This window comes from Cucurbita pepo, chromosome 10 (genome assembly GCF_057944985.1).
Source record: "Cucurbita pepo subsp. pepo isolate OVF chromosome 10, ASM5794498v1, whole genome shotgun sequence".
Classification (NCBI taxonomy): domain Eukaryota; kingdom Viridiplantae; phylum Streptophyta; class Magnoliopsida; order Cucurbitales; family Cucurbitaceae; genus Cucurbita; species Cucurbita pepo.
Window position 1 is genome coordinate 4,703,890 of NC_141807.1, and position 23,257 is coordinate 4,727,146.

The 23,257-nt window shown below is 34.8% G+C and overlaps 3 protein-coding genes, 2 long non-coding RNA genes and 1 other non-coding gene across 8 annotated transcripts; 3 read left to right on the forward strand and 3 right to left on the reverse strand.

Moving 5' to 3' along the window:
* Nucleotides 1-387: 387 nt before the first annotated feature.
* On the reverse strand, nt 388-4,089 carry LOC111803914 (uncharacterized). Its single transcript, XM_023688528.2, has 3 exons — nt 2,008-4,089; nt 1,769-1,859; nt 388-827 (listed from the first exon to the last, which is right to left on the reverse strand). Exons 1-3 carry the CDS (start codon nt 3,925-3,927, stop codon nt 637-639), a joined length of 2,202 nt encoding a protein of 733 aa, XP_023544296.2. The 5' UTR covers nt 3,928-4,089; the 3' UTR covers nt 388-636.
* Nucleotides 4,090-5,280: 1,191 nt separating this feature from the next.
* LOC111804253 (E3 ubiquitin-protein ligase AIRP2) lies at nt 5,281-8,351 on the forward strand. The gene is made up of 5 exons (XM_087127330.1): nt 5,281-5,581; nt 6,882-7,032; nt 7,134-7,200; nt 7,296-7,530; nt 7,795-8,351. Exons 1-5 carry the CDS (start codon nt 5,502-5,504, stop codon nt 8,003-8,005), a joined length of 744 nt encoding a protein of 247 aa, XP_086983456.1. The 5' UTR covers nt 5,281-5,501; the 3' UTR covers nt 8,006-8,351.
* A 1,743-nt stretch (nt 8,352-10,094) lies between these two features.
* Nucleotides 10,095-10,166, forward strand: TRNAV-UAC (transfer RNA valine (anticodon UAC)). The gene has a single exon. It is a non-coding gene; the product is annotated as a tRNA-Ile (tRNA).
* Nucleotides 10,167-10,989: 823 nt separating this feature from the next.
* On the reverse strand, nt 10,990-19,187 carry LOC111804254 (uncharacterized). 3 transcript variants are annotated; one of them, XR_015422737.1, is made up of 8 exons: nt 18,298-19,187; nt 17,524-17,717; nt 17,276-17,409; nt 16,304-16,557; nt 16,129-16,214; nt 11,970-12,059; nt 11,579-11,736; nt 10,990-11,270 (listed from the first exon to the last, which is right to left on the reverse strand). It is a non-coding gene; the product is annotated as an uncharacterized LOC111804254 (long non-coding RNA). The 3 variants fall into 3 exon arrangements; XR_002816490.2 differs by lacking the exon at nt 10,990-11,270 and having other exon boundaries at nt 11,286-11,736; nt 17,276-17,352; XR_002816491.2 differs by lacking the exon at nt 10,990-11,270 and having other exon boundaries at nt 11,286-11,736.
* LOC147790483 (uncharacterized) lies at nt 12,010-13,019 on the forward strand. Its single transcript, XR_015422738.1, has 2 exons — nt 12,010-12,149; nt 12,384-13,019. It is a non-coding gene; the product is annotated as an uncharacterized LOC147790483 (long non-coding RNA).
* Nucleotides 19,188-21,437: 2,250 nt separating the features above from the next.
* Nucleotides 21,438-22,918, reverse strand: RHL2 (Spo11/DNA topoisomerase VI, subunit A protein). Its single transcript, XM_023689067.2, has one exon. It carries the CDS (start codon nt 22,869-22,871, stop codon nt 21,609-21,611), a length of 1,263 nt encoding a protein of 420 aa, XP_023544835.1. The 5' UTR covers nt 22,872-22,918; the 3' UTR covers nt 21,438-21,608.
* Nucleotides 22,919-23,257: the final 339 nt, after the last annotated feature.

A 23,257-nucleotide genomic window follows, 5' to 3' on the forward strand; every position in this document is an offset into this window, starting at 1 on the left:
TAAAACGTGTCTACTAGAGAGAGGTTTCCACACTCTTACAAGAAATGTTTTGTTCCCCTCTCCAGTGTCTACTAGAGAGAGATTTCCACACCCTTACAAGAAATGTTTTTTGTTCTCCTCTCCAACCCGTGTCTACTAGAGAGAGATTTCCACACCCTTACAAGAAATGTTTTTTGTTCTCCTCTCCAACCCGTGTCTACTAGAGAGAGATTTCCGATCTCACAATTCTATAGTGCCAATTCTATAGTGCATCGTTTGAAACATACGAATGGATTGACTTGGTTTTTCGGTTAGGAACTGACTAGATATAAGAGCTCATTCATTGACATGGTTTATTTTATAAATGACTACTTCTATATGAAAAATATGATATAAACCATCAGAAACTTGTCGATAAACATCAATTTCTCTTTATCATACCATCGTATAGAAATGGAAGTTCATCTCATGTATTGGTATTGCCTCCGCAACATTTCAAGCAGTGGCTTCTATTATTATTACTGTCTTCTATATTGATTTTCTTTTTCAGATGGGTATCAATGCAATGAGCTGTTGTAGTAACGACAGTAACGACACGACTCGTTTAATAGCATAAACGAACAGCTACGACCACCAATCAAAATTCTAACAAAATTGCTAATACTGCCCGAACTGAAGCTCAGATATACAGGACATTAAGGCTTCTCTTACTTGAACATTGTTGGAGTTCATGTTCAATGAGTCTTCATAGAGCCGTCTCGCCTGCAGCAGCAACTTTGCCTTCTCTTTGCTATTGTTAGGCCTTAACCGAGATCGTTGCTGCAACGTCATAGCCCATCTGAACAGAGCTGCAATGAGGAAGATGCGTTATGTTACGCGCAAAATGAAAATCGTTGGTAGTATAACCATCTCATAAACGGTGTCCTAAACAATTCTAGCCATTAGAATCAACTCAAAGCTGCCAGATTTTCGAGGGCTTTGAATTGTTCATCCTCTCGATTTCTCACGAGATTTCCTTCTTTCACTCACTCGTTCATGCATTTATTACTTCTGGACTATCAAACTGTGAAAGGAGTGCCCAATCTCAATGGCCAGTCTAACAAACCAACCCCCTCATGCAGCTAATCTCTATAATAACCACACCCTATTATAACTAACTGGCTACTAAACATAAGCAAAGCTTAGCTTTCAATATTTGAAACCCGCCCCCGGGGCCATCTCCTAGTCAGCAATATGCTACACAGAACCGGTTGGTAAGTGATCGCACATGTTTCAATGTTTCTATAATAATCATGAAAGGGTATTTGGTCAGTTGACAATGGAATTGGATGCTTGTGTTTGGTATGTAAAACTCTACTAAAAGAACAGTCAATATTAAAGGCATTAAGGCCTCTCCTTTGATGATTGAAATTTGTGTTCGTTTTCTCGAAGTTCATCGTTCTTAAGAAAACATCCGAGTTCTTAGCCAAATTTAAAAAAACAAACAAGTTTAAAAAAAACTACTTTTTTTTAGTTTTTGAATCTTGGTCTAGATCCTGAAAACATTAGTAAAAAGGAACTCATACGTGGAAATAATGTTAATAAATGGGAACCTAAAGAATTAGCTTTTATGTTAGGTATTCATGGTAGAATTAAGATATCAATGCTTAATACTAACATGAGTTTTGGATTCCCAAGCTTTCAGATTTTGGTGCCCACATATGAAGCACACCCCAAGGACTTCAAATTATTTCAAGCAAATGTATACTTTCGTGACATTCGATTTGAGCAGCAAGTCTAGAAAACATACCGTCGGGTGCATAAACATTGCCTCTTGACATCATTGCATCAAATTTATCAATGGCAGCTAAAAAGACCTTATCAGCATCAAAAGCTGATTCCTGAAATTTGATATGACAAGGAGAACCTTTTAAATAGCGAGAAACATCATATACCATAAAAAGAAAAAGCTACTTGTGGATGACGACTATCAAAAAATTACTAGAATAACAGCATTCAGGTTACCAATGTGTAGGATATGGTACTCACCGGTCCAACGTCTGCAATCAATTGTGCACGAAAGGAGAGGGCAAGGCCCCAGTTATATAGCGCTCGCACGTCATTCCGGTCGATTGATAATGCCATTCTATACTTTCTACCTGCCATCACAAGAAGTTCTTCGCACTCTTCACACACACTAATGAGAATGGATGTTAGTTTATCTCTTCTAGTAATAGAATTATCATCTAGTCCCTCCACCATTTCAAACCATTTCCCAATAGATTCGGGCTCTTTTCCTGCTAGAAGTTTTCTTAACTCGCGACTAATTCTTAACTTCAATTCTCCATGAAGAAGATAAGTATTTCCCAACTGGCCAACTGCCAGCAAACTCATGGGCTTCATAGTTGTTGCCTTTGCCAACAAACTAGCAGACTGGCATAATATGACCTCCACATGTTCTTCATCGCGTCTATACTTCATCAAATCCTTAGCTTGTTTCAGCAGATCATTAGCTTCCATAAGGCATTTATTGAACATTGCATCATCATAAATCAATGAAGATGATGAGGAAGCAACATCGTCCTCTTCTCCCAATGGTTGATCAGTTAAATGGGAATTTTCCTTTTTACTTGCTCCCACTTCTCTAAACTGGGATCTATATATTTCACTCTCGCTCTTCGACATGTGAGAGGACCTATAAGCTCCATTATTTTCCTCGAATCCACGCTCTTCTACAAAGGAAGTTTTAGTCTCCCTATGCTTCATTTTGAAACTATAGTCCCCAGCATTAAGAAAATTATCATGAAGTTGTGAATTTTCGAGTTTGTTGTTAAGATCCGTGTTAGAAATATTAAGGTAATCATCCCGGTACTGCAATCTATTATTCTTGTAGACATAGTCTTCACCATCAATAAATCTTTTTGAACTCCCAGGCATTCCCTTTGAATTTATGCTATCCCTTTCTCGAGTAATGTTAACTCGTGTAAAATAATCCATCTCCATAGCATGCTTTTTCCTCGATACCTCAAAAGCATCTAAACTTATAGCTGGATTAGAACCAGTAGCGGTATCTATCGAACCAACTTCAGATGGTACTGAGCTCCTCTTAGTTTGATTGCCAACCGAATTGAGGGGCGACATCTGTGGCTTAACATTGTTTTTCACTTTATTGGGCTTAGAACCAACCAACTTTTCTCCTAGCAAACTGCCGAAGGATCGCAAAAGCTCAAATCCCACATCTCCTGGACCTTTAACTTTTCTACTTGGTTTATGATTCTCAAGAACAACAGCTTTGGAGCTGCCCCCATCATTAATCAAGGCCTCAACAGCCTTTATAGCATTGGAGGTTGAAAAATCATTCGATTCTAAAACCTTAACGTAGCTTTCTAAATCATTAAGTGTAATTTCCCTAGAATCAACAGCATTCTGTATACTACATTTCAAATTATCAAGTTTGACAGCAAACCGATCAAAAATCTCCACCAAATTTCTTAAACTCTCAGCGTGAAACCCAGAAATTTCCTCTCTCCCCCGGTTTTTATTCCCAAGTAAATTTAGGTCATCTACACTTCCACCACGAACAAATCCAAGAGAAAATCCAACAGCAAAAACAAAAACAGATGCTGGAAAAACAGCAATTGAAGAGACTTTAACTCTGGAAATGGCCAAAGCACATAAAAACCCGACGAGAAACGTGAACAAATGTCTTTTATGATCGATGCCAACAGAAACCAAAAAATTACGGAACTGATCTGAATCACTTACAAAACCATTATCGTCCCATCCGCCGTATCTTGCGGAGTTCGTCAGATTGCAGTCTCCGCTGGAGCAGAATATGGAAGTTTTCAGAAGCGATCTCTTCGGATTACAGATTAGGAGATTCGGGCTTTGTCGGTGAAATAGATTACTGGGAGCTGGAAAATGAAGACATGAAAAACAAATGGATCTGTTAGAAAGTAGGAAGTTCATTTGGAAAGCAAACCTAATTGCACGGCCACTACGGCGGCTGCCACCGCTTTCAGACGGCGTATTCCGGTCACATAGACATGGATTAGGAGCCTGCGGTCAGAATGGGGTTATTATGTGCATACTGAATAATCGAAAATGGATAATTTTACTTCCCACCCCCATCGTAATTTTCTAATTAATAAAGTATATATATATATATATATATATATACTATAAATGTAATTTTTTCGAAAATAAAAAGAGTTAAATTTTAATAAATAATTTTTTTTTTAACTTGTTACGTTGAGTACATGCCCAAATATATATTCAAATAATTAGATAATGCATTTATTATTTGCTAATATTTTTTTTAATGCTTACAAAATTTATGAATATTTTAACATTTTTTAATCGAAAATTTTAAATACCTAAGAATAAATTAAATTTTTTAAAAGAATAAAAATATGAATTACCTTATTAACCTTTCTCGTTTGATTTGAAAGTTACTTTTTAAGGGATACTTCTATATGGAATAAAATTTTTTAATTTTTATTTTGATCGAAATCAAATCAAAATTTTTAAACATTTATTATTTAAATAGGAATTTAATTCTATGACGTCTTTTCTATTTTTTTTAAAGTAAGTTTGACTTTGAAAATGATTTTATTATATAAAAGATAAAAAGTTGTTAATTATAATTTTGAATATATAAATTATTTATAGATGAATAAACATTATTTTTCTTTTGAATTATAAATCTAGGTATGGACCGTATTCATTTTAATCAAGTTCGTATTAATTTATTTGCATTTAAAGATAAAATTTGTAAATAAAATTCGAAATTAAGCATATATTTAGAATTATAGTTCTTTATTAATTAAGAAATAAAATTAATATATGTTAATATGCTAGAGAATTAAATTTCAAATCATATTGTTAACTAGAATAATTCAATTTCTATTAAAAGAAGTTATTTTTCCTTATTATTATTAGTTTATTAATTTATGAAATTGATTTTGAATATGATTAAAATTAAATATATTTGGATTACGATAATATTTTGTTTTTTTTTTTTTTCCTTTTTTTAAATATTAAAATAGAAGAAAGGGGTAAAAGGGTAATTTCAGGGTGATAGTGGTAAAGTGGCAGACACAAATATCCCTTAAAACCGGTTGGCAGAAAAATGGATAAGGCCGTCTCCAAAACGCTGCGTTTCGTTAATTTTTTTTTGCTTTTTTAATTAGTATTATTATCGTATAATTAATTTTTATAATATTTTATTTCTTCCGACGCTTCTCGATGAGCCGTCCATCTTCCACGTGTCCCTCCCACTCTCTTACCTTCGCCTTCAAGAGGTACTCCTCCGAAGCAACACGAAGCTCTAAAATACGCACACTCTTCTAGAGAGAGAGAGAGAGAGAGAGAGAGAGAGAAAACGGAGCTCGCACGCACTCTACCCACTTCTAGATAGAGATTGAGACAGAGGGTCTTTTTCTTCCTTCGATTGCGAATTAGGGTTTTTTCTTCGCGTTTTTGGAGCGGAAATTTGAAGGAATTTGTTCGGTTTTGCTTGTTTCTTCCCCGCTTGGGTGGAGATGTATGTATCTTCCATGAGAAAATCGTTCAAGGACTCTCTTAAATTGCTTGAAGCTGATATTCAGCATGCTAATACTCTGTAAGTGAGCTTTGATTCTTCTTCTTTTTTTTTTTTTTTTCTTTCTCTGCTTTGAATATCGTCTTTGACTGTATATGGAAGGTTTTTGTCTGATCACTTTTGGTGTCTGGGCTTCTCCCTCCGATTTTGCTTGTAATGCAGTTTCTAGGTTTGATTTTTAGTATTGTGGGTCTTGAAGTTGCTGTTTATGAGCCGTATACTCTTCGTTAATAGTGAATTTTTGGAACGTGATTGTCGTTTACCTGCTGTGTTTGGAGCTTGGAAAACTCATTTTGTGTAATTTTTTATTTCAATGATGATTTGGTTTCTGTCTTGCTAACGTTCATATACACTCATATATAGGGACAAATTTGCGTTTCTCTCTCTGTTTTATAGTTCTATTTCTTGAAAGGGAAATTGTTTGGTCATTTGGCGTTGGATGATTTGGCAATGTATATGTCCCACTTCAAATAGTTTGTCATCATTCTCATGAATTGTTCTTGGGTTTATTGTTGATGTATTCTCTAAGATTTCTGCATCCCACTGTGGACTTGTGGTGCAGATTATGAACACTATTTGACATATTTATGAATTCAAGAAGCGGATTATTTACCTATGTACCTCGTCTCTTGAACAATAACTTGAATTATGCAGTACTTTCTCTGAGAGAGTAGTTTAGAACACATTTAATCTTGTTCTTCCTAGCTCTCCAGATGCGCCTTGAATTATGGTTTATCATATGTATCATATTTGACCTTTATTATTGGCAAATATCTCCATTACGACTCATATTTGCCCTTTTATTATAGTCAAATATCTTGTTTCCATTTATTACTCTTTCCATTTATTGCTCTTTCCATGTTTTTTGTAATTTATTCGATTATGTAAATGAGATTATAGATAGAGAACTTTAGTGGTGGTTTAGCAAATATTCTCAGCTGCATCTATTCTTTGAAGTGTGATAATGAATAAACAAGGCATATGTTATACTTCAAAAAAATTACTAAGCACAAGCACTTTCTTGGTTTTTTTGTTCTTTTTAAATTTGAAATTTTGAGAAATATGATCCGTCTTTTTTTTTGTTTTCTTCTTAAAGAGAATAAAAGACAGAAAAGAAAAAAAAAACAAACATGTTCCAATGGGCCGTAGTTTTTATGTTATGGATCATGCTTTGTTCCAGGTATGAAAAGTTACAAATACATCATAAGCTGAAATGTGTGAACGCTTGTGATTTCTCTCTGGTTTGTTGTTCTTGGAGATTCTTGAGGTTGCTGGTATTTTCAAGTATGTCAGCTTAATGTCTACTGTTCCTGAGCTGTAGGGCATCGGAGTTTCCCGGGGAATATGATGGCCCCTGCCTTCAGATGAGAATGTCATACAGTCCTGCTGCTCACTTGTTCCTCTTCCTAGTGCAATGGACAGATTGCCATCTTGCTGGTGCCCTTGGACTGCTGAGGATTTTAATTTACAAGGTCAAGTTTGTCGCCTCGTGGTCTCCTAGCATTACATTTCGACATCATCACTTTTATATCTATTTAGCGTTGTTGAATTCACTATGTACATTGTGCTGCAGGTCTACGTGGACGGTACGACCACCATGTCCACCCACGAGAGAAAAGCAAGCATCAGGGAATTCTATGGTAGTATTCGAGTATTTTTACATTTTCCATCATATGATTGTTTGCTATATATTTATTTTTTAACTACTGACTTCTGTAATTTGTGCTATGATCAGCTGTTATTTACCCCTCTCTATTGCAACTTCAGAGAGGTGTTACCGATACTGAGGATAAAAAACAGAATGCTGTCTGCATGGAAAGGTACCGAAGAAGAGATGACAATGAATGTATACAGTGTTCGGATGCTGACATTGAACGAGAAGAAGAATGTGGAATATGCATGGAGACCACTAGCAAGGTTGTATTGCCCAACTGCAACCACGCGTTGTGCTTGAAATGTTACCGTGAATGGTACTATCATCTCTTTTGTTCTACTTTTTCCGTTTTATCGGTAGCTTATTAAACTAAGAACTAAGAAGGATTAATTAAAATTTTCCTATGCAGCTTAATATTTATTGTCTTCGTTAATTACAGAAGCTACAGAGTCGAAAGCCTTTTGTTCATCTTTAATTGATTGGATTGAGCCCTTAATATTTATGACTGACTGCATTTAACTGTTTTCGCTACCTTATATCGACTTCAAATAATTACATTGTTCTCGTGAATGTTCTTCAGGCGAACACGTTCCCAGTCATGCCCCTTCTGTCGTGACAGTCTTAAGAGAGTAAACTCGGGCGATCTCTGGGTATTTACTGATAACAGGGACATTGTGGACATGGCAACGGTGACTCGAGAGAATCTCAAAAGGCTTTTCAAGTACGTAGATAAGTTGCCTACGATTGTTCCGGACTCCCTTTTCAACGCCTACGATACGCACCTAAGATAAGTGATCGGTTCGTACATAATATAATGTCACTTTTTAAGTAGTTTTTTCTCCAAATGAACAGTCCTTTTGCAATGAGATGACTTGACAAAAGGACTGAAATTCATTCGGCGGCTAAAATTTAGTGAAATCTAGAGAAGGCTTGCTGCTGTTTCTTCCCACTCTCCATTTCTGAAGAAAAAGAAAACCAGTCTTTGAGTTATTGTAGACTGGTAATGAGTGGTGGTGAAGTTTATATAGTTTGATTTAAAGTCTTCCATAAATATTGTATTTAACTCATTTGTACATGTTTGTAAATTCTTGATGGTTATCTATAGAAAGCAGCTTTGAATGCCTAAGTTGGGTTAAAGATCTTTTCGAGATGTGTTCTATGCGCCAAATCATTCGTTACCGGGAAAATAGGTAATGTAACAGTCCAAACCTACCACTAACAGGTATTGTCCGTTTTGATTTGTTATGTATTGTCATCCACCTCACGATTTTAAAATACGTCTGTGAGAGAAAGGTTTCTACACCCTTGTAAGGAACGTTTTCTCCTTGGCATATGCGTTTTAAAACTGAGGCTGGTGACAATACGTAACGGGTCGAACAAACCATGCTTGGGCTTGAGCTTGGGCTTGGACTGTTATAGGTGATGTGATGATGACAGGAAGTTGGGTTACGTATAGTCGTTAGTCGTATGGTTTTAAATTGTGGATGTGAGAGGTTTTCACTCTTATAAGGAATGTTTTCTTCCTAATTTCAAAATCGTGAGATTAACGGACTGTGAACTATTTTTATGCAGCGGGTGTGGGTTGTTACAAGTGATGTGATGATGACAGTAAGTTGATGGTTTATGTCCATTGATCAAACGTATCGTCGTTAGTCTTATGGTTTTAAAGCACATATGTGAGAGAGATTTGCACGGTTTTAAAGTACATATGTGAGATTTTCATACGTGCGTAAAAAATGTTTTTTTTCCTATCATGCAAGTTTTAAAATTGTGAGGTTAATTGGTCGGAATGGAGTCAACCAATTGGGTGCAATTTTTTTTTTCAAATAATTGATTAATGAAATTTCATTTAGATAGAGAGATTGAAATAGATGTAATTTTTTTTAAAAATAATTATGTGGAGAAAATAGGTGTGTGAAAGTAACGTTGGTGGTGTTGAATATTTTGAAAAAAAAAATTATTAACATTTTTATTTCCTATTAAATATTTTATTACCGTAACTTAATATTTGAGATGTCAAAAAAAAAAAAAAAAAAAAAAGAAGAAACAGAAAAATATGAAAATAATGGTAACGTTAATTATCATTATTATTAAAACAAACTCTTTCGAGTATTTTCACTTGTAACGCTTATAAAATCATTTCGTGTAATATTTAAGAAGATAATTGGGAGTAAAGCAATAAAGAGGAAGCATCAATGGCGACGGAGTTCTTCTGGTTAGACTCTCTCACAGTATACTCAAATCCAGGATCCACTTAAGGTAATCTTGTTACTATTTAGATTTGAATTATGCGTCCATTTCTCTGAATGTTGCTTTCTTTGCGTTTCTCTGTACTTTCTTTTTGGTCTTTCCAATGATTCTCCATTGTATTTAGGTTTTCGATTCCAGTGGATTTCTGTTGTATTGATTCGTTTGACATGGACGGATTCCCTGTTCTCCCATGGTTTGTTCTTCTTTTGTTGGTTAATCGAACTTTCTAGGTTTTGATTTCGATGCTATTATTTCTGTTTGAGAAATTGGATCTTGCCTTTTGTTCGAGAGGTTTTGGAGAGTTACTTCTACATTTGCTTTGGCCATTTTGATTGTTTACTTTAATTATTACGATATTTGCTTTCCATTTGTAATGAAAAATTTGTACATATTGAGATCTGTATGCCGAGTATAATCGATGACACAAGAACTGCTATTTTTGTGAATTTCATTTTTAAATTCTTCTCTGCCTTCATTTCTCTTGCTTACATTGATCACTTCAGTTCACCCTGTTTTGAAAAATAGAAAAAGAATGCTATGGGTATTATTATGAAGTATTTTGAAACTATGGTTGACGTACAGAATCTGAGAATACTACTTTTAAAATATAAAACAAATTACTTGCGTCCAGTTGTTGTGGTGTAGTGGTTATCATGTTAGTCTTATATACTAAAGGTCTCAGTTCGATCCTGGGCAGCAATATAGTAAGTTCATTCCTTTTATTTAAACTAGTTTTATGTTAGTCTTACACACTAAAGGTTGACCTAGTTCGATCTTGGGCAGCAATATAGTAAGTTCATTCCTTTTATTTAAATTAGTTTCATTATTCCTTTTATTTAAATTAGTTTTATTATGTTTGTAGAGAGCTTGGACTTCTCCTAAAGATCTCTTAGAAGATGTATTTTTTACTTAAAAACCTATAATCATCTCCTAAATTAGCCAATGTGGGACTCTCTTACCCAATGTGGGTGTCTCCCAACATTTCTCAACACATTTTCTTGTTGAGGATGTGGATAATCCACATAATCATCGAGCAAAACATCAAGAACCTGCTTAGCATCCTTGAGCATATAAGAAAAGGCACAAAGACAAGCAAATTTAGCCCATATTTCATAAGCAATCTTCCAGTCTTGAAAATCAAGAATCTCCTGAAGCACCTGCAACAGCTTCTCAAACAACTGTGTCTGCGCCACATTAAACAGGGACACAATTTCTTTTCAAGTAGACGGAGTAGATTGAAGTAAAATAAAAAAGGGAAGAGATTGAAGTATTTAGTTCACCGGACCGTCCACACAAGTTCCTCCAACATATTTTGTTGTCATTTATATAATTCTTATTATAATTTTCAAAGAATTTTCTATGATTGAGCCACTAAAGTAAACGTGCAATTTATTGATATAAATAGTAAATATCAATTCTTGTAAGCTTTCTCTTCACCATCATATCCTTAAAATCACTCTAAAGATTAATTTAGGTTAATTTTTTAAAGAATAGTAAATAGTTGGATTCCATTTTCATGATTCAATTAATGTTATGACTTAAATTTCGTTGGACGTCTCTAATCAAAACGCGGTAAAGAGAAAAAAATGAATTTTTCTATAAAAAATAACAATATTCCCAAAAACTTACCTATTGACCTAAGTAATTATTAGCCAAACATGGGCAAAAAAATAAATAAATGCTGCGGAACCAAATATCAACAGAGTTCCAACTTCCATTTAGGCTTATTCGGGGAACAGAGAGCTTTAAAGGAATGCAAAGACCCAAATTTTAGGCTTATTTCTTGACCAATAATGCCAGTAAGTCCTGTTCACAACGGGTTATGGTAAGTTAGTATGATATTATACAACTTGAACATAACCTCTCGTGACTTTGCGTTTAGTTTTCTCAAAAGACATCACACCAATGGAGATTATGTTTCCTTCGTTATAAACTCATGATATTCCTCTTAATTAGCCAACATGAAATTACTCTTAATAATCCTCAACAAAGTTCACTACATTATTCTAATCCAAACAAAGCTACTAATACTATGAGTTGGAACTCACTTTTCGTGGACGCAGGAAGGAAGCAACGTCAGAAAAGATCAAATTTTTTATTTTACTTTTGTTTACCTTTAACAGACATCTCCATGTTCATCAACTGTGGCATTGTTGAAAACTGAGTCCCATCTGAACATAATGTTAATTGCAAACGCCAGCAATATCTTCATCAATCTTGTTCTGCTGTTTTTTCCACATTCTCTTTTGCCCAATATCAGCTTTACTTACTTCTGCATCACCAATAACAAATTTAGCTCAAGATCTTAAATAAAACGGTCATGTGTGAGTTTGGTAGTAGCTAGAAGGCTGTTAGTTCTTGCAGGCCTGTTGGAAAGAGCTCATGAAATGGTTAAAACATGAATTTCAGTCGAAATGCAGAGCAAATGCTCGATGAAAGGCCATAGAGAGAATGATGCATGAGAAAGTTTCGCAGTACTTTTGTAACTTTTATATTACCGACAACCTGAGGAAGACAGCGATTAGGCTTGTCTGCTGTGCTGCTTGCAAAAGCTTTTGAAGTCCTTTTCAAGGGGACAAGCATAAAATGATGCTTCTACATAACCACGAAAACTGAATCAGCACACAACCCATTTTCCCTAGCAAGCTTATGACTCTACACAAATAATATACATTGACCGAACTGGTATAACTCTTTTCCTTGGCCAATTATATAACTCTACTTTCAGTTAATTGAACCCTGATAGAACAAAAAGACAGCTAAAGGATAATAATTGTTTACACAAACAGAAGACACGCTTACATTCATTACTATATATATATATATATATATATATATATATATATATATATATATATACCCTACACATAAAACTATAAAAGCTCTATAAGGCAAAGAATCTCCTTTCTCAATCTCTAGCTTTGGGATTGAATGGCAATGGAGGAAACTACTGGACCAACCAGGTCTAAACCAAGGAAGGGCAGGCTGCCTCCCAAAAGAGGAAGTATCAAACTAAAAATAATATCCAAGTTCTTTGAGAAGGTGGTTGGATTTGCATCAAAGTTAGCAGGACAACAGAAACAAAAGGGCGTGGATCGAGCAACAACAGAAGAACCATAGCCTAGACGACTATGCGCCCAAGCTCAATGCAGCCAATGAAATCATTATGATGAGTGTATGCTACTAGTTTTATTCTACTATGTATAAATAGTATTTCTATGTTGTTCACATGCCATGGTTAAACCTACTACATTGTGCAACCATGCTTGATCTCTACTATGTAACAATCTTGTGCTATAAAGAAATAATTTTATGTTACTTAAATTCACCATTGGACAATCAAATCATGCATGCTCTTGAGATCAGCCCATATAAAGTGGGAAAAGTGGGAAAAATTAAACGATGACTCAATGATTGAAATATTTATATTTTTAGCTTTGTCTCCATGTCTTATCTTTGTCTACCACTCAATTTTAGTTGTTAAATCCAAGAAAAGTTTGAAACAAAATTTGCCCAACAATTTTAAATTTATATTAAAATGTTTGTTTAGAATTTTTTTTTTAAAAAAAATGAAAGTTAATAAAATAACAAAGAATATTGTCTACAAAAAAAATTATAATTTCTTTGGAATAAAACCAACCAAATTAAGCCCTTAAATACTTTGTTAGGCAGGTTGCCATGAAAATATGGCTCATACAATTCAAGGGATGACGCGAAAATAAGCATAACTCAACAATAATTGACATTTGTTCTTTTTCTTGAGGTAGAAGTCTAAATTCTCCGACCCCATTTGTTATACTAAAGAAGAAATCACAAGATGATACATAAGTGAATCTCTTTATATTTCGTGGTTTTCTACTGTGCAAATTCACAATGCATGAAGAAGAAGGAGAACCTATTATGCATATCTTTCTATGATATCCTAATCATCCAAAAGAAAACACAGATCTAATTGTTCACAAACTTCAATCCTACATATAATGCACATCACCTAAGATAACATAGGAAACACATTCTCATGAAAATATTTCATCTAAAAACTACAATTCAACTATTTATTTTCAAACCCACTCAACTTAACTTCTAGTTGTAATAAGTTTGAGTTTATGAAAGCCTAAGACTGGTAATGTCTAGGATTGTCAAAATTAAACAAAAAGGGGAAACATCCTTATGTTTCTTACTCAAAAAATAAAAATCAAGTTGGTATAGCTTGTATTTGGTTGATAAATTTAAGGCAAAGCATAGGTTTCATAGACTTCAGTTTTTTTAAATATGTATGAGTGTTTAGGCCAGCTTGCATACACTTCGACTATTCTCGTAGAACAATTACCTGATCCTAATATATTTGGTTGCCGAAAAAACTAGTTGGATAACTACCACTACCCATTCCCTTGGCTTCTTACCCCTTTATTATTTAACTTGGCTCTTAGATAATTAAGCTAATCTGCAGTGGTTATAAGCTTGGATTTTTTGTAACCTCAGTTTACATAAATCTAGATTAAAAAAAAATGCACTGCAATGTTTGTGAACTGATGTCGACATGCCTTATGTACTCAATAATAAGCATTTCAGTGCGAGACAGAGCAATGCCAAAGCCAGCAGACGCCTCCACTCTTACAAATTCAACTTTTTGTGTGTAGGGCTGAGGCCAGACAAGATATCAGTTCAATACCCTCTCTTGGTCTCCTCAGTCAATGGATCAAGTTTTTTCTATATGCTTATGTTCTCGGACTATTCAAAGATTTTCCAGATTTTATTTCTTTTCTGTTCTTTTGTTCTATTGTTTGGCTGCATTATTTACCCAATTTAAAAGTTTAAAGTGACTCAGATAGTCAACTTTCTATAAAAGAAAAAAAGTCGGGCGGCCAATACGGTTAAGGAAGAGTCACGAATAATCCAACTTGACATTCGAGGTGTTGTTAGCCTTAATTAGTCAAATCAAGTTGGTAAATTGATATCAAGAGGATATAGAATTAAGGAAGAGATAGACGAAGGAGATATACAGACATGAAGAACTCGTTAATGTGAAGGAATTCTAAATTTCTTTTATTGCCAAGACTTGTTGAGTTAAGAGGCTTAATAACATTGCATTGCGATTTAATTAACTAATAAATAATCAAGAGTCTCATCTGCACCTAAGATAAGAGACAAACACTTTGGAAAGAATTTTTTTCAACACATTTCAGAAGAGACTCTCTCACTCATTCAGTCACATTTCAGAAGAAACACTTTGGGATTCGAAAGTAATTTCAGAAATTGAAAAAAAAAATAGAATATTAAAATTAACAATAAAACTTGTAATTAGTCGCAGAAATCTAGAATGAGAGGGCAAGGGTAACTTGGTAATTGACCCAACAGGGAAAAAAAACATTAACCATGTGAAACCATAATTAAAGTAGTACGAACTATTTTTTTGTCAACGAGAAAGACAGAACTAAAGAATAAAGATAGGATTGAATATTAGATTCCCACCACCATGAACCTTTGCCACAATAATTACTGGGCATGAAGAGAAATGTGAATGCAACATAAATACGTGGGAAGCTTCAGCCCATTATTGAAAAATGAGAAGGAAAGAAAGTCATAATAAAAATCGATCCACAAAAAATATTAATTTTTGTGTTACTGTCGTTGCTGTTTTTGTTTACCTTCTAGAATGTGCATTAATTTAATTAAGTGTAAAACTTATAAAGACATATAGATAAAATAAAATTACAAAAAAAAAAGGAAAAATAATATTATACTAGGAAAGTGAAGGGCACAAATTTGAACGCAAGTGTAATTTATCACTTACTATTTAAGTTCTTCAGTTCTTCTAAGTTCTTCAGTTCCAAGTGCTTCATTTGTAGCAAAAACAATTTCAATTTTGAAAAAATCGACCATTTTGTTAATTAAATTTTAGCATATCACATCATTCACTAAATTTCTTAAAACATAATTATAAATTAAATTTGTTTTCATTGTGTATATAACATGTATTTTAAAATTTTATAAATAAAAATTAAAATGGTCACTTTTTAAAAGTACATTGACCGTGGTCAATTTAAAAGTATAGGGACCAAAATGAATAAATGATGTGTACAATAAAAGACAAAAACGAACAAAAACTGAAAGTAAAGGCTTCAATATTACTTATTATACACATTTTAAAATATTTTAAACTGAAAGTAAAGCCAAACATCAACCATGAAAATGAGAGAGAGTGATTTTCATTCCCCAGTTAAGCTTCAATAAACTAAACTAGTAATACAACCTTAGTTTAAAACTGTAAGCTATCATAGGATTGATTTGGATTTTGAGTTGACCACATTCGTTTAAAAGTTAATGGGCTTGAAACACAATAGCTAAAGTTTCATTTCTTTTGAAGTAATTAGAGTGTTCCAGAATTAATCATACTTCTTGATAATTAGATGTCAAAGGAAAAATGAAACTTAGTATATATTTTTCAAAATTTATTCATGAGAATCCTATAATAATGCCTAGAAATGTGTTTATTTATGGGACGCCTAAGTTTCTGCCGTAGCAGACACGAAGCAGAAGAATGTACGAGACATGATCAGAAGACTCAAACTGAAGCAGGATGTGTATAATAGAAAGCCAAAGAAGATAGAGAACTACGAAAAGCAAGATAATTCCTAAAAAAGTTGAGGATTAGGAGACTTACTCTTTATGTCTCTATTATTTGTACACGTCAAGAGAACAGAGCCGCCTTCGAATATATAAGCCTTCCATTATTGTCAGTGGCAGACCCTGCGTCAAAGACAGTTTTAGGACAAGAGCAAGATTATCAACAAATTCGCATTAATAAAAAAAAGACATCAGAAGTCAACTTCCAAGACCTTCTCTAGTAAAAGATCACTAATACGGTGCCAACAAATGGAGTGCCATCGCCTAAAGCAAAAGGTTCCAAGTGGAGGCTTTGAATTTGCAAGGATGTTTAAGCTAGCCATTGAGCATCAAACGCCCAACTCTTGTAACTGGGTCTCTGTCTTTGACCACCTTGCTTCCAGCTCATTTAGGACCAATTCCAGGGCATCGTCATCACTATCTTCATCAGAAATAGTTTAATCACCATTGGCGGTCACTGAGATAACTGGTAATAGAAACTAAATATTTAGATAATGATATTTACATTTAACACACAAAATAAAAGACAAAACAAACTATATCGAACAGATTTTCAACAATCTTAATCAGAAACTCGATGATTTAATGCGATAATTCTTGGTGCAGTATCATACAAAAAAGGTTTGTAAAGAAAATCCCAAACCAAGTAAATGATTTAAGGTATTACATAAAAAAAGAATAACATATCAAATATGTCCGTTTGATGATATGTTTAAAGAAACAAATATGATATTTAAGTTAAAATCATTACTTTCACTAACATTATCAAACTACTGTTTATATTTCATAGCTTCGGTCAAAAGAATTGAAACTAAAGTGCGAATGTCCAGCCTTGAGACTGTTATCATCAGAGCTTTGCTCTTTTTATGCCTGTTACATACTTAAACATCATCAACAAACTGTCTTGAATCAGATAGGAATGTTCACGGTCACTATCATTACAGCAGGGAGAGAGGTTACTAAATGATATTATGCAGCAAGTTTTAGTTTTGGTTTTGAAAAAACTTGGTATTCTGTTCATTGAATGCACTCAATTTTGCCTCGAGGAAACATGTGAAAAATCAAAAGTGCTCATCCATTCTGTTCATTGAATATCAAAATTAACACAATTGCAGATCAAGTATCCACTATCCAAAGTGGCTAATAACTCAAAAAGGAAAGACAATGATACGAGGGAAGAAAACCTCAGACGATCATTCGAGGCTCTTTCTGTCAGTTCAGCAAAACAGGCTTCTCTTTCTGCAAACTTTTTCTTCTTCCACTGCATGCATAACTCAGGAGTCATGAGGGTTGATGTTGTTTTAGTTATCTTGGCATGCTAAATCCAAGACATAATTGAGTCAAAACCGTATTAGGCAGCCAGAAATTGTCTATCATAAACAATTAAAATTGAAAACGGTAATCCTAATAAGACCTGCTCATCAAATCGTACCTGATTTTCTATCCCCTCGATCCTCCCTTCTCAGTAGACATATTTTCAGTCTCCTCCTACAAAAGAGCTTAAAGCTTTAAAGCATACCCAGCAACTAGAGCATGCCTACAATGACAGTCCTTGCCTACATTTGAGCGTAACCAAAACCAACCATATTGTTTCTTCTCCACAACATCCAAGAATTACTTGCAAACCTGCAGATAAGGAATTTCAGTTTCTTTTGCAAATTTGAAGATGAATATCAAAACAACTAACAATTTGAACCTTATTAGCGATCTGGATTTAAAAAGTAAGAAAATCCTACTATAGTTCATAATATAAACTTTGTAAGTTGGTTGCATTAATTTCATCCGTCTAGCAACCACCAACGTGGATGGTCAACGCTAGAAACCAATTTTTTTTCTCGACACTCGCACACCAAATCAAATGCTATGTCATTACGCCCGGCAGATACAAGAATGGCAAAATTATCAATGAGAAACCGGAAGAAAAGAGCGCACAATCTGGTTGGTTTATTCAGCTTTCTTTGACTCAACGACCTTCTCCAGATTCTATTGGTTACAATCTTCCATTACTTATTCAAGTGCAAAAGAAAATTACAAAATAGGAAGTATAAAACACGCATTTACAGGCAAATAAAGTGGAGGTGTTATGAAGCAGAATCAAATGCAACTAAATGAGGATATATCGAAAGTTAACGATTTAATCTGAAGGTCAAATAATCAATAGCAGTAAAATTGATCGAGAAGCATCTAAGAGATGGTTTATTGAAACCTTCGCAGCCATTTTCATCTGATCGGGACTGAGCTGAACCGATTGCTTGATGCTCTGGACATAGTTCTCCACAGTGTTGCTCCTGTTCATGTTTTTCGATCGTTGCTTCGGCGGCGTCTCTTATCAGCGTAAAAAACGATTTAATCTACTTTTCGGAAACAAAATCTCCATATGCCATCTGATTATAATCTCCGATCGTGTTCAACTGAAAATCTGATATTGGACAGTCCGATCGTATCGATTTCCGGTGGAGACAGTGAGCAAGAATCGGTCGTTCACTGATGGAGTAAGACGTGTTGGAGAAGGCAAACTTCGCGCGGAAATTCAAGAGTTGGAACTTCGCCAGGGGCTCTTTCTCTTAAGTAGTATAAAGTTATTATAAATGTACCCCGTAACTTTCAATTATTTCAAAATAACCCCTTCCTTCTAAATCCAATTATCCAAATATTATTATTAAGGAGTTTAAAAAAGCCGGTTGAGCTACTCAAGCGAACCGCACTACCTTATGCAACATGTGTACGGAAGGAAGAAGATTGTAAAGGCGACCTCATTACCAACACCTCTAGTCAGATGAATAGAAGATCTTCGCCGCCTTGAAACATTTTCAAAATCTTGCAAAATTACAACATAATTTTCCTCTAAAAACTCGGGAGGTTCCACCAAAAAAAAGTTTGGAGTTCCATCATTTCATCTTTTGAAGTTCTTAGGCTGAGAACCTAATTGAAAATCGAGCAACCCAATTCAACCTCCGTGATTTGGGTTATTTTTTTAATGAACTCGAATAGGTCAATTCCTATTTCGAGTTCTGGGGTTCCATTTTCTAACAAAACCTACCGAATATAATACAAAGTATTTGAACATATTTTTCCTTATGTCTTAACTGCACGTCTCTATTCATAATTTAACAGATTCGATTTCACAACCTACTGAAAACGCTAAACCGTTCAGTCACTGATAATAGAAAAGTCATATAGACAAACATCTTCAGGTATGAGATCACTTTACAAGAAGGAAAAGTCCAGCTAGTGAAAATATAGCGATTATGATCACAATTACGCTTGCAACACTTATTCATACGAAACTAGTACCCCGTGGAAGCATTCGAGAAAACAAAGCAAAAAATATCCATTTATGAAACAAACTAAAGAACAAATCATACTCAATTTTTAACATAATGAAACTAGTGTTAAAAGATGGTCTCAATGCAATTTTTTTTTGTCTACTGACTTTCAAAGAGACAGGAGGTTTAAAACATTATGTAATATTGCATCAACAACTAGCTCGCCCACAAACACTTTGAATTTCCTTACAATATATCAATTACATGGTTTTCTTAGGCACAATTTGTTGAATTTGAATTGAATTTACATTAAAGAGTAGAGTCTTACCAAAAGCCTTGCAAGCAAAATAGCATCAACAACTGGTTCATCCATTATTCCTCGCAAACTAACATTTGATATTTGCAATTTCGAGAACAGCGACGAGCTTACCGGAACCTTCTCCCGCAACAATCAGAGTTTGACTTAGACAAGTTCATGATATTTAGAGCCTTTAGAGAACGCTCTACTAATACAAGTCAAGCCACCTGCATGAGAGTAAGCATTTACTGTATTCATCAGGTGGAAGCTCAAATAAACGTTCTTGCAGTTCTGCGAATGATCAAGGAAAATTATGCATAAGGTATTGACATATTCCTGAGAAAAAATATATGTCTACTACCATACTTGTATGGATAGATCTTATTCTCTCCCACTCCAAGCTTTGCTTTAATGGATTTAAACAAATAGTACTGAACTACTATGCTAATTCACAAAGAGGAACATAGCTGCGCCCATTACCCTTTAGGAATGGTTACATTTTCATCTTGGCTGCAGCAGAATCAGTAAAATTGAAACAGATTTAGTTCAATACAACTTCGAGGTGAGAGATGCAATACCTGAACTCTTGAAAGACGAATTTGGGCTCGAGGTTTTTCCTGCAGGAGGAACATCAGAAAGCTCTAACATGTCATATACAAAGTTGAAAAGAATTATTGGAAGGATTAAGTACTCCACTAGGAGGCCAGCAGATGTACAGAAGCTGTAAGGCACAAGGAAATCACTGCAAGACTGGCTGCAAAGAAATAAGTGATAGTAGAAGATAGGTGTTCAATACCCCAGGATGATTTTGTGTTAAAGATATAATGATTATGTGCTATATCTTGTAGTTACCTTTTCTCTTTGCAAAGCAGCATAAGTAATGTCCCTGTATGTATGATATGATGTAAACACAAAATGAAAATCTTAATCATCATTCATTGATAATACACCCTTCATAAATTGATAATACACCCTTCATAAAGTATAACAGCCCAAGTCCACCGCTAGTAAATATTGTCTGCTTTGGCTCGTTATGTATCACCGTCAGCCTCACAATTTTAAAACGCGTCTACTAGGGAGAGGTTTTTACACCTTTATAAGGAATGATTTGTTCCTTTCTCCAACCAACATGGGATCTCACATAAAGATATTGTTTCTACAAATTAGAGTTTCAAATGCCCACCTCACATGTTAGAACCTATACATTTAAGACCGTGTTTCGATCATTAGTGATTTCGAAGAAAAATACAGCCACGATAATGTTGGTTTATCGATTCAAAAGTTGAAGGAAGCATGATTGAATATCAAATGAAAGAAAATTAGCATTGTATCAATCAGTTTAATTGTTAAGTGAGAAACCCCACTTCCTATATCCAAAATGAAACAATTTAATACAGAACCTGGATCGGTGAGAAAGAGTATGAAAATAAAACCGAAACTAAAAACTTTCAATAGCCACAACTGATAGTGATGAGAAATGGGGTTGCTAGGAAAAAATAGTAGTAGACAAGCTTAAGCACCAAGAGAGGTATTAAAGTGGGTATACTCCTAAATTCCTCCGACTAAAGTTCCCCCTACCTAGGACAAAGTTCTTACAGTCCGATTAAACAGAAGACCAATACCAAGAGTTTGCAGGCATATAATCAGTTAAAAGAACAGCATTTTTTCTAAACTATAAGATAATCATACCTCCTTGATATCAGGAACCCTGATTTCAATTCTTCTTGACTATTATGCCACTATTCTCAAATAACTAAAACCAAAAGGACAATAAGCATAAAATTGGATGCAAGAGTATCTATTGAAATCCCTCCAGAAAGCAGGTATTTCTTTACCTTTGAAAGCGGAATATGGTTCGGTCAGAGATAACATTATCTGATCATTGCTCAACTTTCCTAATGTTGCAACAGAAATTCAACAATTGATTACAACACACACTAACAAACTATTAGGTCACAGCCAATCCTTCTGCTGCAGCTTCAATGGCAAATAAACCTCCGACAGATACTGAAACCCGAATGAGCTCAATGCCTGAATCTCAGCCTTCTGCTTCGTCTTCACCATTAAAGTGAGCTCTTCAACCCAACCTGGATTCTTTTTAACAAAATCTTCCTCTAACAGATCTTTCCCAGTCTTAATATCCTGCTCTGTCATAGGTAACCTGCACTGCTCCGGTATATTATATTTATCCAAATCACTCGGCCTTATTCCTAGCCACTTGATATCAGGAGTAGTCAAATTAGCACTGTCATAAGACATATTCTTTGATCCACACCCATAGACAGATAGAATCTTCAACCCATATGGATCACTGTCTACAAGCGCAAGCACTGGGAGCTTCAGCTCCATTTTCATCTTCCTCAAGAACAATCTCGTGGCCACATCTGGTTGTCCCTTAGCGGTTACAATAATACATGGAAAGCGATTGTAAAACCTATCCTCAGCTAACCTAATATACGCGGCATCTTTCTCAACTAAGAGGATAAACAATGCATCACTCTGCATATCTCCAACTCTATCAATATTTGGCGGAATCGCTTTTCCGCCCATGCCCATTTTAGTGCAATCGATCATATCCCCATTGTCACTGAAAATGAGCCTTCCCACAACCACTCCTTTCTCCGCAGCAATCACATTGAGACTCGACCGAGTACAGCCGAGAATGCAAGAAACATCATCAAGCACAGAATCCGACTGAGTCTGATCCTGGAAGAGCTTTACATCCGTGTAGAACAGATCTCGCTTGGTCACATGGATGTTTTTTATGCAAAGTTGGTGGACAAGCTGAAGAATGCGAGTAGTAATGGTGGACTTCCGAACAGTGGAAATATTGGCGTAGGGGCGGATGGCAGTTTTGTCTTTCAAAACGATCCGATCGAGCTCCGGAACGTACAATTGGTTAGCCGCCGATCGAGAAGGAACATCAAATGCAAAACCATTGCCGGAAAGAATGGAACGAGCAATTTTGAGGATAAGATCTTCAATTGTGGACTGCACGGAAGAAAGCGAAAGATCGGTGACCTCGCGGCAGGAGGAGGAGAGGCCTAGGTCGTCGAGGGTTTTAGATGAAGAGGAAGATGGGGCGGTGGAGCAGTCACTGAACTCTTTGAGAATCTGAAGAATGATAGAATCAGATTTGAGACTGTTCTTGAAGGGAAGTTGAACTTCACCGTCTGGATTGAGTTCAGATCGCCGGCGCTTTCTCTTGTCGGCCATGGAGATGGAGGGAGAGCCAAGCGCGACTGATATGTGGAGAAGCGGGAAATGAGTGTATTTGCTATATATTTAGGGCTTGAAAAATTAGAGAAAAAAATTAAGGAATTATAAGTTTTTTTAATTATACAAAATACATTTTAAGAGTTGTTTTAATTGATGTTAGAAGTTTAAAAAACAATCATTTTCAAACTTTAAAATATACTTAAATATATATATATATATATATATATATATATATATATATATATATATTTTTTTTTTTTTTCTTTTCTTTTTTTGCAACAATTACAAAATTCAAAATTCAAATTTAAGTGAATTTTTTTTTCAAAATTTTTCTAATATTTGAATTTAGTTCATATGCTTTAAATAAATTAGCGGGATTAATT

What these genes read in the sequence shown, in the direction of transcription:
- LOC111803914 (XM_023688528.2), bottom strand. Translation starts at nt 3,927, where the DNA reads ATGAACTTCCTACTTTCTAACAGATCCATTTGTTTTTCATGTCTTCAT. An exon ending in TGATTGCAGACGTTGGACCG is followed by an intron (nt 1,860 to 2,007) that starts GTGAGTACCATA and finishes ATCAAATTTCAG; the next exon opens with GAATCAGCTTTTGATGCTGA. An exon ending in CAATGTTTATGCACCCGACG is followed by an intron (nt 828 to 1,768) that starts GTATGTTTTCTA and finishes TCCTCATTGCAG; the next exon opens with CTCTGTTCAGATGGGCTATG.
- LOC111804253 (XM_087127330.1), top strand. Translation starts at nt 5,502, where the DNA reads ATGTATGTATCTTCCATGAGAAAATCGTTCAAGGACTCTCTTAAATTG. An exon ending in ATTCAGCATGCTAATACTCT is followed by an intron (nt 5,582 to 6,881) that starts GTAAGTGAGCTT and finishes CCTGAGCTGTAG; the next exon opens with GGCATCGGAGTTTCCCGGGG. An exon ending in TTGAAATGTTACCGTGAATG is followed by an intron (nt 7,531 to 7,794) that starts GTACTATCATCT and finishes AATGTTCTTCAG; the next exon opens with GCGAACACGTTCCCAGTCAT.
- RHL2 (XM_023689067.2), bottom strand. Translation starts at nt 22,871, where the DNA reads ATGGCCGACAAGAGAAAGCGCCGGCGATCTGAACTCAATCCAGACGGT.